This window comes from Notolabrus celidotus, chromosome 10, assembly GCF_009762535.1.
Source record: "Notolabrus celidotus isolate fNotCel1 chromosome 10, fNotCel1.pri, whole genome shotgun sequence".
NCBI classification, from domain to species: Eukaryota; Metazoa; Chordata; class Actinopteri; order Labriformes; family Labridae; genus Notolabrus; species Notolabrus celidotus.
Window position 1 is genome coordinate 25,133,307 of NC_048281.1, and position 17,071 is coordinate 25,150,377.

The 17,071-nt window shown below is 39.5% G+C and overlaps 1 protein-coding gene and 1 long non-coding RNA gene across 5 annotated transcripts in view; one reads left to right on the forward strand and one right to left on the reverse strand.

The window, feature by feature from the left end:
- arhgef7a (Rho guanine nucleotide exchange factor (GEF) 7a) overlaps nt 1–17,071 on the forward strand; it is a 78,778-nt gene that overhangs the window by 28,293 nt on the left and 33,414 nt on the right. Inside the window, exons 1-2 of one of the 4 annotated variants that reach the window (XM_034694205.1) lie at nt 5,744–6,131; nt 15,497–15,580. In XM_034694205.1, coding sequence (XP_034550096.1) covers nt 5,787–6,131; nt 15,497–15,580 — 429 coding nt within the window. In that variant the 5' untranslated portion in view covers nt 5,744–5,786. Of the gene's footprint in view, nt 1–5,743; nt 6,132–9,268; nt 9,848–15,249; nt 15,396–15,496; nt 15,581–17,071 lie in introns of those variants that run through there. The other 3 variants (XM_034694206.1, XM_034694208.1, XM_034694207.1) reach the window with 3 other exon arrangements.
- Nucleotides 5,480–9,328, reverse strand: LOC117820439. Its single transcript, XR_004632741.1, has 3 exons — nt 9,152–9,328; nt 6,461–6,584; nt 5,480–6,125 (listed from the first exon to the last, which is right to left on the reverse strand). It is a non-coding gene; the product is annotated as an uncharacterized LOC117820439 (long non-coding RNA).

A 17,071-nucleotide genomic window follows, 5' to 3' on the forward strand; every position in this document is an offset into this window, starting at 1 on the left:
GGGAGGGGTTAGACGGAGTCCTAAGGAAATGCTACATTGAACTCGTGACTACCAACCCTAGCTTTAAAGAGTTAATGGTGTTAGCAAACATCGACCTGTAGGCATACATCTAGGAAGTTTGCCAATAGTAGCCAATACAATTTTGTTCAAGTGACAAATGCGAGTTTGATATTTACAATTTAATTTAAGCTTTGTTTCAATCTTCACTATTGACTGTATAAAAGATGGATGGCACATTCCAAAGTATTTTGGCTGTACAACACACAAAGGCTGACATCTCTGTGGCACTAGTTGAAGCAGCTAAAGTTGAAGTTGAAGTGCCGCAGAGACTAAGTGGGCTCGTGTTTGTGACGCGTCTTGCAGTAAATCAAAGTGCATGGAAAGTTTTCTATTTATAAACAAAACCCTCAAAATAATTCAGTACCAAAAAAGATCTAAAATAAACGATGATAATGACAGTGGCGATGGCGGCCAATGAAAAATATTCAAACCCACTCACCCTCTTTGTATGCCTCCCGCCACACAACTGAACAAGGTATACCACACAGCCATGAACCCAAAACCGGAAATGAAGTCACCCATAAAAAGGAAATAATCATGATTAACAATAAGACATGAAAATCAACAGTATGACCCCTACGCTAGTGCTGATATGAACTTTCCAAAACCACATTAAAGATCCTCATGTGCACATAACAAAAGCTACAGTTGTTATCAGAGCTGTCAATCAAGGTGTTACACCCATTTTTATAGAATCAAATGCCCACAACTTAAAGCTCCTGTAAAGAGCTGGTTATGAAATGTATTGAGATTAATGTTGATGTCTCTTTATGCCTTACAAAATCAAACAAGACCATCCACATAAAGATGGACTATTTCTATGTAGTTTTTTTTACTGTCTGAACCCACAGGCAAAGGGTGGGTGTCAGTCAAAATGATTGACTGCATGTTACCAAAACAGTCATTGTTTACTTTTTCCATCGCAAAGATTTTTAACCAGTGATACATTGAAGTGTTAAAACAAAGCAGGATGAGTTTTATTGTTAAAAACACGACTTGTAAAACACAAAAACTGCAGAGAAATAAGAGATTTTTCCCAGGGGATGCCAGAATCAACACAACTTCTCAGAATAATTCATATATGGGTAAAATCAGCATGATAAGCGCTAAGTACAAAGGCAGAAACCATGTTTCAGAAAGATTTATTTGGTGTATATTTTTATAGTTTGAAGCATGTCCCATCTGTTTACATGGAGAAGGGGGGAGGTGTCAGTCGTCAGTCAGTAGGTGGAGCTCAAATTGATTTGGCTTCACTTTCAGGTAGATGTCATGTTTATCTTTAAATACAAAACCTCCAATAAGATTTTAATTTAGTGGCTAGCATCAATGCCTCCCCTTCTAATAACTTTGTCATGGTAGTGTAGAGTAAATCTGAGTTTTCTTTATCAAATCAACTACCTGTGGATGATGGCAACAGTAAAGTGAGATTCTTGAGTAATTCAATCAGGAAATGACCAAAGCTTGAAGTTGATATAGCCACTGTAACATCAACCATCAGCTTAAGGCCTTAGGTGTAATATTGGTCATATCCATTTGGACTGGTAGCAACATGGAAACCTTAGAGCTATCACACCCCCAGGAAGTTGCTTAATAGTCTATTTTAATCTTAATGGGACTAGAATTTGCTAAATGAAATTTGTTTTAACCCTCCTGTTATGTTCGATTCTCAGGACTGAGTCAATTTGACCCGGGACATGTTTAATTATCCAAAAGTGTCAGAAACCAAAAAACAAAACAAAACAAACATTGTTTATATCTCATTATTAACTCCTTACTAATCATTTAAATAAACTTTAGTGCAATGGTCTTCTTTACCTCTCACAGATCATGGTTCAATGGTTGAAATAAGTTAAATGAATCATTTACATTTTATGTGTTGATAAAACTAATTAAGCCAAGAAGAAGTTTCATACCAAAAAAATACCTTTGAAACACTTTTTTAGATTTACTGCAGTAATAAATCAAGTGAAAATTTGGTACATTTTGACTACATTAATTAATTATTGTATAGATATTTACTGCATAGGTTTCAATTGGACTTGTTTTTACAACCAGTGGAGTTGACCCTGGCAAAAAAAAAAATCTATTTCTCATAGACAGTCCATGGCATTTATATATCCGTCTGTGTGTTCTGCCCCTGTCACCCTGAGTAAAGATAAGCAAGTCATTCTTAGCCATACATAGCACAACATACATACTGCCTCTTACATTTGTGTTAGGGTCAGTATATTGAGCTAATGGCAATGTAAGGGTGGTCCAGGCTACCCCTCTACAGAAAATATACTGTATGTCTGATCATATCTCCCTCCAACATCTTGGCCTTGTGATCTTGTCTCCTCCATCTATTATTCGACTTAATATATTCTGGTCTGCACAGTGACTCTGGGTTTTACCTTGTGATAAAATATGAGCTGTCTCTCTGAGCCGGGTGGCTCTGGGCAGAGAGAAGAGGTAAAGTCAGACAAAAGAAGGTTGATTTATTGAGCGTTGACCGCATTGATAAGAGGGTGCATGGGTGACACGATCTTATTCTCTAAGGCAGACAAAAATCCTCAAATGATGGAGCAGAAAATGTTTTGCTTCTATTTGGTTCACTTACGCTTGCTGAGGCAACAGACGTTCTTCCTGAGACACACCTAGGAAGCAAAAATGCTGTTTTTATTTTATTTTATTCTGTTCTTTTTTTGTTCTGCTGCTGTGTTTTGGTTATCTCACATCATTTGAATTCCTGTGTTCTCAATTAATCAGCAACTCAATACACAATTGTTTGGAAAAATCTGGAGAACATCTTGACCACATCCAAGGTTAAACAACACACATACTTGTCAAGAGCAAACGTACTCATCAGCCATTTCCTAGCTAACATTATATTTAAAGAAGAGTTACAACATGAAAATACATATTTAGATTCCTAGCTAACAGTATTTTTAGCTTGCTCTATGTATATGTAAGTAAGTAAACTTTATTTAGTATAGCACCTTTCACAGACATAGTCACAAAGTGTTTTACAGAGAATCAATACAATGAGCAATAAATAAGATAATTAAGAAAGCAGACAAAATTACATCAAATTACGACGGAAGGTCAAAAGCCATAACAAACAAATGTGTCTTAAGCTGCTTTTAGATAGTCACAGTCGAATCAGCACAGCGCACTTGGGGCGGAAGACTGTTCCAGAGATATGGAGTCACATGCTCAAAGGCACGGTCACACTTAGTTTTAAGCCTGACACGAGGAACAGCAAGCAGACCCTGGTCTGAGGATCTGAGGGTTCTACTGGGGGTGTAAGGGGGGAGCAGGTCGGAGATATAAGAGGGTGCTTGATGATGGATTGCTTTGTATGTTAATATGAGGATCTTAAACTGTATTCTGAATTTGATTGGCAGCCAGTGTAAGGAGAATAGGATTGGAGTGATGTGGGATGCTTTACTGGACCTGGTTAACAGTCTTGCAGCAGCATTTTGAATTAATTGTAGTTGGTGAAGAGAGGACTTATTTAGGCTGGTGAAGAGAGAATTGCAGTAGTCAAGCCGTGAGGAAATAAACGCATGAACAAGCATTTCTAACTCTGTGTGTGAGACCATGGATTTAATTTTAGCTAAGTTATGTCCCTTTATTCCTAATACTTTCCATTTTTTGCCCATCTAATGATAATGCTAGTCAGCTAAAGATATAGTTAGTTAGCTAGTAATATTAGCCAAGATTTTTTGGAATGCCATTGTTAGCTGTTGACGTAGCTGCTATGATGATAGTAGCTTGTAACTTAAAAATCATCCTAGAAGCACTAATCTATGAGTGCATTCAATTATTTTTATTTTTAAAAGTTTTAGAAAACCTGGAGGACAGCTGTACAGAATTACAACAGCATTTTAGCACCCGGCATGATTTTTTTTAATTATTAAACCTTTATTTAACCAGATAAAATCCATTGAGATCAGGATCTCTTTCACAAGGGTGACCTGGCCAAGAGGTCAGCAGCACATGTAATAAAAAACAGTTAGAAGAAAATGACAATACAATTTATAGATAGTGTTTTTCAATAGGAATAAGAGGTGAGGAGGCTGTGACAAAACAACAAACAATATATCAGAAGAAAATGGTGACTCTCCCATTGAATATATGCTTTTGTACGTTGCATTGAATTGAAGTTATCGAGGTGATAAGCTACTAGCAAAGCCATACAAGTACTCATTATTTCATTGATCTGAAACATGCAGTTATTGTTTGGTTGAAGCAGTTTTAATATTTCCTGCTACTTGGTTATTTGGTCAATATCACCAGACATTGATTCATCGCCCTGCATTTTTCAGCAACTGTCAGAATCTGTGTCACGTATGGAGAAAAGTAAAAAGTAGAGAACCCAAAATGCAGTTTCAAAATAATAATTTGATAAACCAAAATTTACTGACTGTTGAACAAAAAAACACTGGCACATGCGGGTGGGAAGACATACAATGATCTGACAAGAGACAGGGGAAACAGAGGAACTAAATACACAGAGTAATTAACACAGTGGACTGGTCACAGGTGAAACTAATGAGGTTAATCAAAAAGGAGGGAATGCAAGAGTAGAAAGTAACCTGGAAACACAGGGGATTCAGAAATACAAAACAGAGAACACAAGACAAGACACCAGAAAGTAAAAAAAGAGACATGTTTCACAAAACCCACAAGGGACACAAAGGATAACTGACACTGAATAAACACAAGAGAAACCAAGGCATGAAACACACGGAAAAACCAAACCAAACATCGACTCATGAGAATCTGGCTACAGGAGCAGCCCCAGATGATTGTGTGACACTGAGTTTTGATATGAGTCAAGATGTAGAAGATAATCTCTGCAGTGTTGAAGAAATGCAAAACATTTTTTATTGTTCTTGGTGTTCATGAAGCTTGTTCTGGGGTTCATCATCCTGTAAGAAATGTAAGTGGAAAGCATTTAATAAATCAGTTATTTGGTTAGCTATGAGTTTCTAGGGGATAGTTCAACCTAAGTTGGCAGCAGTAGTTCATTCCTCTTCGTTCAGGTGGTCGATCTTCTGTGTGTTTGTGGGGGTGTGCACATGTTTGTCTGTGGCTTTCATCTTTCTGTGCTTCAAAGAGTTTCATTCTCACTGCATGTTATTTTTGGGCTTCTTTCTTGTGCATTGAGGCATGAGCATGCCAAGGTAAGAGGAGCCCTGCATTCTCAAGAAAGACAAAAAAGTCTTACCTTTTGATGCCTTTAAAGGTTGCTGATATTGTCATTAAGTGACCCTTGAAGGGTGATATTCTTGTGGAGTAAAGCTTTCTAATTGACTAAGTGACAAACAGGGAAATCCAAACATTTCAGTGGAGTCGAATTAACTTCTGCAGTGTCAAAAAATCTGACTGTTACAGGCATTTTGCATAGACTGTGATATTCCTGGTTGGAAGGATTTGCTGCTCTCATTGACCAAACATTGAAGTAAATTGTTGTTTTCTAAAGTTTTGTAGACCAAACTGTTCTCACATTAATCGAAAGAATGGTGCACAGAGTAGTCCTGAAGGTAAGCATGATATATGATGTCCTGTGCAGGTTTATCTGATAAGGGGACCACTGAGTGCACATGGCTGGCTCATAATGAGTTGTTGTCTTTATATAACAGAGTTTACCGTTCTCTCTCTCTGTCTTTTTGTTGTCTTATTCAAGGAAACAAAGATAACAAAGAAACAATCACATTCCCTGTGGTGTAAATATAAGTATGAACTGGAAACGGAGAAGAAGAAATGCCTGGAGGCGCAGAGTAGCACCCTTGGTTACAGACCCATGGCGACAGGACCTCGAAGGCACAACAGCATCCCTCGATGCTGCGTGTTTAGAGCACAGCCGGCCTCAAGAGTCAACCTTCCTGACAACACTTTCACACACGCTCTCTTTCTCTGTCTCTTTCTTGTGTCTCTTTCTCTCTCTCCTTCTGTTCTTCTCTCACCAAAAACAAGGACGGGAAAGACTAAGGAGTGTTGGGAGAAAACCTACACTACACAGACAGTCCCTGCACCTTGTTCTGTTTCCACCAGGATCCTGTGGGTATTCCAAATTCCTGCAGGTAAAGGAGAGGAAAAAGTAAACAATGTAGTATCACCTATACTGTAAGATCTAACTAGTATCTTTATTTATAGATAGGATTATAAGCTATAAGAGTAACTTTTGGGTTGCCATCTTGACAGAAATTTTGCCTTGTTTCTCCAGTAGCACAGAACAGACGTACTAGTAATGGCCAGATGTGGTTTTGTATTTAGTGAACAGCCATCCAAAAATACATTCGTTGGAAGAAGAAGAAGAAGGAGGAGAAGAAGAGAGTGGTTGTTGTGTGCAAAATAATTCGTATTGATTGATGTTTTTGATAGTACAAACTTGCCAAATGGAAGATCATACTTAACATGCATCACAGAAGCTTCTTGTCCTCAGAGGCCACTGTCGCTTCACCAACGGGAGGGGGTGAGAAAGGGAGTGTTCAGTCTTGAATCTGACTGCTAGATATTGCTGAATATTCCAAGTTCTACATACAGAAAGAAAAAATGTACTTTACGCACAAACGAAAATTCAATTTTTCCACTTGTGTTATTTTTTGGTCATGCTACACACAGTAGCAGTCAACATGCACTAGGGAGAGATGTCAGAGTGAGGATGCTGCCATCAACCAGCGCACCCCGAGCAGTTGGGGGTTCAGTGCCTTGCTCAAGGGCACATCGGCAGTGCCCAGGCAAGTGAACCAGCACCTCTCCAGCCACCAGTCCACTTGCCAAACTTTGTCGATGCTCAAACCGGCGACCCTCTGGTTCAAGCCAAGTCCCTATGGACTGAGCTAATGACGCCCCCAATACTGTACCTTTAAAAATATTAGATTACATTACTAATATTTTTACTCTATACTGAATGTATTATTTTATTTGCTTTACCTTTATTTTAACAGGAAGACCCATACAAATTAAGAATACTTTACAAGAGAGAGCTGGCCAAGGACACAGCCATACAAAATCACAGACACATTAAAAACTTGATTAACTCATAACAAATCACACCTATTTAAAAGATATATCCCTATACACAGTGACCCTTTCAAGACAACACACCTAGTGTTTTGTCCTGTTGTTGCTGGGGCTTCTATATGAGATCTTTTGGTGAACCTTAGAGTTAAAAAGGAGGACAGCAACCAAAACCTGTAAACCCAAATGTGTTCTTATTGATGTCAAAGTGGATTTATATACTTTAAAATACAGTCATGAATCATGATGCAAACTGTCTTATCAGAAATAGTTGGCCTACATTTTTCAGTCTAAATGGAAATTACTCATAATAAGTTGCATGTATTTTTTAACTTCTCTATGAGAAGAAATTATTTATGTTTCAAAATCTGACTTTAAAAATCTGACTTAATGGACATATCTTAGTTTGATTAGTACTGCACTTTCTTACATAGGCTCATGTTACCTCCAGAAAATTGATGAATTTATAAGCAATAATTGACATATAGGTGATACAGTTTTCTAGAAGGAGGTATCTGGCATGTTGTTTCTTTGGCAGTCTGATAGTTTGTATACTAGGCTGAGCAGAGAGCTCCACCCTGTGGCCAAAGAGAGAAGTGAAGCTCTACTTTACTCCACCACCAGATCCTGCATGAACGTGACAAGAATCATACATATTTTATTCTTGGTTTGCCTCAGGACAAACACAATAACAGAGCTGGGCTATAAATTCTTGTTTAGTAACACCTCAGCAGCAGGCACTCAGACGAACACACGTACACACACACAAGCACATTTAACCTAGAAACAGATTATTGGAATTATCATGTACATGGGATGTTATTGGATGATGATCAGATGTGCCAATAAGGCTCCAGTATTAAGATTTTTTTTTTTTTTACTGATCTTTTCAACATATTAAATCTTTAGTCTAAAACATAAGATCCACTTTATCAGTTACTGAGAAATGCAGCAGATTGCACAACAATCAAAATGAAGGCTGCAGATAGTGAAAACTTTCATGGTTAATTTATCTGCCGATCATTTTTTTAACTTGGCATTTAAAGACAGTGTAAGAATGAGAAATCACAATGTCAACGCGCATCAACAGAGCCGAATGTGATGCCTCTTAGCTCCTTTTTTGTGTACTTCAGATTAACTTAAACCCTGTCATTTCTGTTCAGTTCACTATAAGGATGATAAAGGTGGATTGATTGCTCTTGGGAAGCCAGGAAACAACAAATATTAGAATTTTCCAATAGAAGTTGACATAAAAAATAATCATGTATCCTAAAGTTTGGTAATTATGTTTCTGGAGTAAATATTCATGGACTAACTGTTTCAGCTATACAGACACGATTTTGCATAATGTGTATGTGTCTTTCAGCAGGCTCCAGCTTAACGAACAGCTGGTTCATAGACACCAATGGATTATAGAATGTAAAGGTTATCTCCATGTGCATGTACAGTATTTGCTCATGTAAATAGAGTGAAGTGAACATGTGACCCCGCAGCATATCATTGCCTCAGTGGAAACATTTTTCCTTCATAGGAAAGGTTTTGGGATTTTTTATATAGTGCAGACAAGATAGGACCTTGTGTGCACAGTATCTTGTTATCTCGAGGGGAACTAGTTGATTATCTTGTGCAAATGATACAATTATTTTGTCAGTACAAGTTATTATAATTTGTGCACGATATAATTATCTCATGGTAAAAAGTTATTAACTTGTGTGCACAAGATAATACCTCATAACTTTTTTTCCCCCTCATAATGCAATTATCTTGTGGTGGCAAGTAATCTTGTGCACACAGTGTAGTAAATTTGTCCACAGAACATATTCATCTTGAGGGAACAAGATAACTATTAGTACCCACAAGATACAATTTTCACTTTTTGGAACTCTGTAGTTTTTTGGTCTTTTTACTCATTAGATTTATGATGTTTAGGAGATGTATTCTTAAATTTGATCAAATCCATCCTGACTCAAAATGAGTTATTAATTGGCTTTTTGTATGACAATGTATTAAATTATACCTTTTAATGTAACCATGATTAAATAAAATAGCATTGTTACACCCTGCACTGTATCTGACCTACCTGCTCATCTGCTTTGAATAGAGGCCTGTTTAAACCACCGCAGCTTACAGCAGATAACAACAGATAGCCTGTGGCGTGGCTATAATAAACGGATAAAAAGAGCAGGATATGCAAAGCCACGCAGAGGAAGCCTATTCATGTCACGCTGAAGTGCCCTGTAACAACTGCTCGGACAGGCTTGTCCCTCTTGTGTGATGTCATCCAATGGATGAGTGGCTGGCGGCTGCGATGCGCATGTATGCAGTCCAGTGCCTGAACGCATCACAGCGAACCGCACTTGACAGCTTGCCAGGTTGGAGGGGGGGAGAAAACACACCATTCAGGGGAGGAAACCAGACCTGCTGAATATCCACCAGCAGCCAGCCGTCATCCGCATCCCGCAGACATCTCATCGACATCTCATGCGCTTCATTTTCTGGATTAATTATGTTTCTATTCTAACGCACAGATGACAGCGTAACCGAGGCGGTGAGCTGTTAAGAAAACCCAAAACACAGGCGCTTTGTTGAAAAGGATCTGTTGTGAGTGGACATGAATTCGGCGGAACAGACGGTTACGTGGTTGATTACGCTCGGGGTGCTGGAGTCGCCGAAGAAGACCATCTCGGATCCTGAAGCGTTTCTGCAGACCTCCCTGAAAGATGGGGTGGTTTTGTGCAAGCTGCTGGAGCGGCTCAGCCCGGGCTCCACTGAGAAAGTAAGGGCAATACAACACCTCCTCACCCCCCACCATCACCACCTCCTCCTCCACTAACACCACCACCACCACTCTCCTCTGCATAACCAACCGCCCTCCCGCCCCGTCGGCGCGTCTGTGTGTTGCCCAGATCCGTGAAACCGACGCTGTTGGGTTGTTGTCTAGCTTCTCTTTCTGCCCACTGGTCCATGAGGCGATTTCTTTTGTAGGTCACGACAGCCCGGGTTATTGTCTGCGAAAACAGCTCTATATGGCTGCACATACGTGTGTCAGCGTGTGTAAAAAAACACAGGGCTATAGGGCTTGTCTCCAGTGCGTAACGTTTTATTCTAATTAAGAAAACAACACAGCAAATGGATAAATGATTGATCAATTTATCATAAGATCCACCAGTGGTTTGCTCCAATTATGAAGGCCTCGTTTGATATGCTTGTAATGCTGGTCTAAACACTCAACAGATGTGCGTTATCACTCGAAGCCCCTATTTTAAATTCCTCTTTATTCCAGGGCGATGTAGTATGTATATCAATGTATTTTGGTGTACACAATATGATCATCCAGGGATACACAAACCACAGCAATAATAGTGGGCCGCCATTGACTGCAAAGGCGCACAGACAGAGATGGACCCTCTCCCCATTTAAAGAAACAGCGCAGTGTTTGTGTCTGTCAACGTATAGCGTCAGCCTGTGTAGACAGCTACCTGAGGGAGGCAATGTTTTCCTGAAAAGAGGCTCTTCCTCTGCCTGCTGCTGCACCTCCACACAAGCGTGACAAAATTTGACTGTTAAATGGCAAACAGGTTCCTCCATTTTCCACCTCACAGTGACAATGGGGGTGTCGTTAAATGTCTGTCTGACATAACGAATCATGTTTCAGTATTCTGCACACATGAGAGGATGGGATGTAGGTTAAAAGAAAGCCTCTCAGTTATGCTGGTTTATTTATTTATTTGGGGGGAGGGAGGGTTGGAATGGAGAAACATCCTTGAAATAGCTGCCTCATCCTGACGGGGGGGGATCCACGTCAGCGTGGCATTATCATTTAATGTCCTTAAAATCTGCTGCTATCTCATTTGATTTGAGGAGGATAACATGTTTTATTGCCATATAACTGTTAAGAGGATTGTCCAGAACTTGGAAAACGGTCATAGCTTAAGTATGTTTGCCCTCCCCCAAATAGTATTTGTACAATTTGGATCTATTGGTATGATAGATTAATCCCAAATGTATGAAATAGCAAAAGTGCAGCGTTAACATGAAACTAAACCTCATGATTTCCTGGTCAGAGATGGCGGGGTTCTCTTCGTGGCTACTATAGTTGAACCCCAAATATGTTGTTATTTACTCTGAAGAAAATGAAGATCCCATTAAAATTTGCCCATTAAATGTTATGACCAATGAATACAGTAATCTATAGCTAAAGAAAAGACATAAACATAGCATAAGCTACTGACTTCTACATTGAACTATAAAACATATACTAGATCACCTAACATCTTCCCTATGCCATTGCATTGCACTTCTCCTAACAGTTGCTTGTTTTTTTTATGTAAACATGTTATGGAGTAGGGTCTCTCTCCAGCCCCTGGACTTCTCAGTAAATTGGACATATGGTCATATTGTGTCACTGTCTGGCCCTGATGTAGCTCTCATCTGGTTCTGTTTTGGCCCCACTTCAGTCATCCCCCTTATGCAATGCTGTATATGGGCCAGAATGAGGTTGTTGATGCAGGTCACAATTTGGTCAGATGTCAGTGTCTGTCAGCATAGATACCAGCTCTATAGACCACAGATGAAATAGTGTCGTTTTTCACCGTTATATTTTTGAGGGAGACATTGGTTGTGATCTATAGGGTTGCACATATTGCCCAAACCCCTCATCTATGATCCAGTTCAACCAAAGACATTTTAAAGTCTGGTAAAGCATTATATTAAGGTCTCTAGACAAAATTGATCACTAAGGCTTGGTTGCACCGACAAGGATTGATTTAATCTTGGATAAATTGTAATTAAAGTTTAGGGAATCTTTAAAATGAGTAAATCCAGATTTAGCTTAAGCAGTGCCCTGTTGCACAATTAAAACTAATCCTCCTTCAGTAGGGCTGCACTCATGCATCGGTTTAACGTCAGAATAGGTCGATATTGGTACTATTGACGAGCAACAGCCATCTGCAAACTGATGTCAGTGGCCGAATTTCTCTGTTGGGTTTCATATATTTTGTAAGACACGTGACATTTAAAGAGGAGGGACAAAAGCAAGTATTTAAATGCATCAATCTCATTTGAAAGACAGAGATTTATAAAGAGGTAACGAAAAAAAAACAATGGTGACAGTCCTGTCAGACAGTCCACTTATAAGTGATCAAGTTTCAACCAAGCGGCAACCTCTGGTCTAAAAATATGAGTCCAATGCAGAAATGCTAAAAACTGCAGTTTATCGAGAATCCGCTTGACGTTGGCTCCGGAAATACCAGAAACCACACACACACCAATTCAAAAAGACGATCTTTGCAGCAGAAATAAACATGTTTACAGACTGGTACAAAAGACGAGTGTAGTCTGGATAGCTCATGCCTTGATCAGCTCACACTGTAAGGGGGGTGATTTTTTTTCTAACGCAGCAATTTCAAAGATATTTAGAATACGAGTCTTCCAATGAGAGGCACAGCTGACTGCGGGAACACTGTAGCTGTTGGCTAGGAGGCTCAAAGCCCACCTCTTTACCTCACAATCGCTCAACAGCAGCAATATGGCTGCCGCCGACTGGCCTCAACAGCACTTCGGAAACGGATGGGTGACGTCACGGATACTACGTCCATATTTTATACAGTCTATGTTGCAAACATAAGAAACATGACATATAGTCATAATTTCACTTCTTCTTGACTGTTCTTCAACTAAATAGATAAAATAAAGTGAAAATTCTGAGGAATATTGAAGGTATTTCAAAGACAACCCATTTTAAAACCCATTAATAACCTAACGACAACAGCTTAAGTAGCATTAACTTAATGCATAGAGGAAAACACTCAAGGTACGATAATGTTAGCAAGGGTACAAACGGTCAGTCAGTGTCCCTCAGAACAGTCAAGTAGCAGATGACTATGACTTGTTGGGTTCCCTACATTTGTTCAACTTACAACCTGGAACACAGTGGTAAAACACTGACAGCATTACAGCTTCACATCCTGACCTTGATGTCAGAAGGAAATGACAGCTTTGTGGATATGTTGGCTCGGTCTGTTACTAGCTTAGGCAGATCTCTTGGTATTAGCATATTTGATAATCAGCCAGTGCCAATGATATGAAAACCATATTTATCTAACAGAGAGCACTGTCCAATTTTCCACAAAAAAAAAAAAATCCTGACCTGTATAGTACAGCCAAAAGGGACCAGCTGTGGGTCAAATCTGGGCCAGACAGTGGTGCTACATGACTTAACATTACTAGCTAAATTCTAGAGACACACTTCAAGTTATCTTTACATAGGTATATTGTAGAAGCGGTATTTAATTAATCATGTGATACAATGATTAATTGCAGCAAATGTGAGTCCAGATATGCTTACTAAATGTTTTGGTGTTAATTGATAGTATCTCCTACATAGTAATTGTCCACTAGGGGGCACAAATTAGTTGCCTTTTTAATTATAAAGTAACTGGAGGTACATTTTGACAACTTGTTAAGGCCATTGTTGAAAAAAGAAATAGTTTAGAGGGTTCAACCTTGATAAAAAATCTGAATTTCTAAGATTACATCATGAATTTTATCAGAGATTAAAGTGGGACATTCTAGTGAAACTACTTTAACATTTTACAAGAAAATGAATTGAATACTGTCAGAGTTTAATAAGTTGGACGAAAATGAAACTTATAACTAGTTGTAAGAGATAAAAAGTTGTCATGCTTAGCCTTTAATGTTTATGTATCGGGTTATATAAAAAATTGAATACTGGCATTGTTATCGGCTGCAAAAAAACTGTATTAGTGCAGGGGTTCCCAAACTTTTCATCCCGCGACCCCCACTGTCCCTCAAAGTGATTTAGTATGTCTTCATTTAGCTGGTCTGCAGAAAATGACCCTATGAGCATGTGGCTGTTTCCTGTGCCTTTATGAATTAACCTACTGCTACTGATGCTTTTGATAATTAATTGTTCACTAACCCTAAACTTAGGAGTCATCTGGCAAAAAGAAAGGAAGAAAACTCATTACATATTCTATTTTCAAGGTTTTATTTCAAGTTTAGCTTCTATTTTTGTTGATATTATTTACTGTAATGGGTAAAATTTACTATTTTATAGATAACTTAAAAACAACAAATATTCTTGAAGACATCTCACGACTCCCCATTTGTGTCTCGCCACCCCCCCAGGGGGTCCCGACCCACACTTTGGGAACCCCTGTAATAGTGGACTGTTAGAATTATTTTCAGTTTCCAGTGCATGTGGTCTACATATATAAAATGAATGCACAACAATTTAAAAGCCCTGCAACAAGCACATCCATGAAAAAGGTTTGAATATCTAAGAGGGGATACAATTCAACACTGTTTTAAAGATTAAAGAACTATATAGTATGGTCTAGGAGAAGACAGAGAAGACATTATCTGCAATTTTCAATAAAAGTAACTACTATTTCAAATTTGTCCTCTGGGGGTTGCATATAATCATAGTGCTGACTGAGCGCACCTGAACAGCGCTTTTTTCCCAGGACTTTTTTTCTCAAAGTGAGAAAATAGATGACTTTCTGTTTGCATAATTCAGTTGAGATTGATAAAGAATTTTTAGAGCACTATAAGAGGATCCACTAACTACTAATACTAGCACTACACCCCTGCATACAACACTGTCCAGCAAGTAAACTGTTCCTGCTGGAGTTGAGGGGTCCAAAATAATCACCTTTACCTTCTTCATTATTATAATCAATTTGTTCTTTTGATGTAAACATTACACTCTGTGTCAGGTGAATGGGTATCCTGTGTGTTTGGTGTGTTAGCAGCAGGTTTCAGGGCTTACAGAGTAAAATATTCTGCCCACTATGAGACTCATCATGGCAAAAAATACAACCGCTGTTTTTGTAGAAAGATAGTTCATTAAAAGTGAACATTTTCAGAATGTAGTTGTACTTTTTTGCGCTAAAACAAAGGGAAACATTTGGAGTTTTCATTATTTATAGGTTATTATGTTATGATTTTACTGGTCCGGCCCACTTCAGATCAACTTAGGCTGTATGTGGCCCCTGAACTGAAACGAGTCTGACGCCCCTGGTCTAGGAGGATTTTTTTTTCCATTTATATAAACAAGGAAAGAGGGTTTTTTTGCCTCAACATATTTCTGCTTTACCACTTTGTTGAAGTAGGTTATATAAAAGAACCAGTGCACCCATAGGCTACAACGACATTAGTGGGGATCCTTATTTGTCGACGTCATTTCCCTCGACCCAACACCACAGCCTCCTCCACTTCCCCGCTGCGGGATCTGCGTCCAGCCTCCCGGAGTGTCAGGCCCTGTGCTAACAGTGTCTCTGCAAAAATGAAGAAGATACATTGTTAGGGACTTTTGTATGCGCATAAACCCGACAGTGTGAAAAGAGTGAACTCGTGGAATGAGTTGGAAGGTTACCTTTAACCAGCGTTTCCGTCTTTCCAGATTTACCCTGAGCCGAAGAACGACGGCGAGTGCCTCAGCAACATAAAGGAGTTTCTTAAGGGCTGCACATCGTTTCGCGTCGAGGTAAGTGCATTCTGAGATTTGTGTTAGTCTTGTGTTCACACCACACCCTTCTACACACAGCACTACCTTGTTTTTATACGAATAGCTTGCGTGTTTAAGAGGAGACACTGATACAATAAACAATGGACTAATGGAGGGGACGGACGGAGCCCCTGACAGAGGGAGGAGGAGTGAACTCCCAAGCCGAGAACAATCACCCCTCACCCGGCTGAGAGTGATAGAGTCGGCCGGTTGAATTGTGGCGATACTCGTGCTCCCTTTTAAACACACTCAAGTGAAAAAAGTGCATGATACAAACTTACATACTTGAGCCAATTAAGTTAACACTGATATTTCAAAGCGCGTGGCCCCATTAATTTATGCAGAGCTTTGTCTTTCTGCTCATGCGTGGCTTTATTGTCACCACCAGTTCACTCAAGTCCTTGTGTATAAACACTTCTTGATAAAAACAGATCTTAAATGCACCTATCAAAAAAATGGCTTTGTAAGAGGGTCTTGTTCTAACATAGTAATTACTTATTATGCTAAGGTGCAAAGTCTAAACATGTCCCAAGATTAGTCTCACCCTTGCAGGCCAATATGGAAATATGTGGGCATGATGCAGCAGCACAATACCTTTTAATATTGTTAGCAAATAGAGGACGGTGCACAGTTTAGGGTTGTGTGTTAGTCAGTGCATAGAAGGGTCATTGAACCAGCCTAGTTTGACAATACAACACAGTGTTCCCCAGCCTTCCTCTCCCTACTGAGTCTGCAGCCACTGAGTGAGAGGTGGAGATGGGGTTAGACAGAGCACTGTCATATGAAGTGTGTGAAGCATGCAGACAGCTGACATGCCAGGAAAAGTACAATGCATGTATTGCCATTTCATTGGAAAAGGTCACTGTTTGTTTGCACTCCAAACAGGGACATGTTTTGGCATCCATGAGCAATAATCTGCAGGTTTATTACTCACAAATATTAAAATTCCCTACGAAAAACACTAGGACTGTTTTTAGTTCCTTACGTGCAAACCTAATGTGACTTTTTTTGTTGTTAATATGGGACTGGACGGAGCAGGATTACAGTAGTTTGGGACATGGCAGTCTTCCCGCTCACCATCTGTAGAGCATAGATGGATCGTCTCCAGAGCCAAGAGCACTGCTGGCTCTGACCCCAGGTAGCCACGGCAGCAGATTAAAGCAGTGGACGCTCACATGAGGAGGACAGACAGACAGACTGAAGCTGTGCTTTTTTTTTAAAGTCCTGACCTACCAATTTTTTTTTTTAATAGAGTTAAGCTGGATGTTTGGCTGAGGATCAGCATACTAGCCCTGCTTGGTCTGCATGTTTAGTGAGGATATTTCTACGGTGGCCCTGAAGTGCAAATCACAACGGTAATCAGAAAACACAACGGCAAATCAGGGTCAAAGGATAGACCAGTCCAATCAACGAGTCATGTCCTCCGGGTACCTACTTCTCCCGGTTTGGTTAATGTTGTTGTGTTTTTTG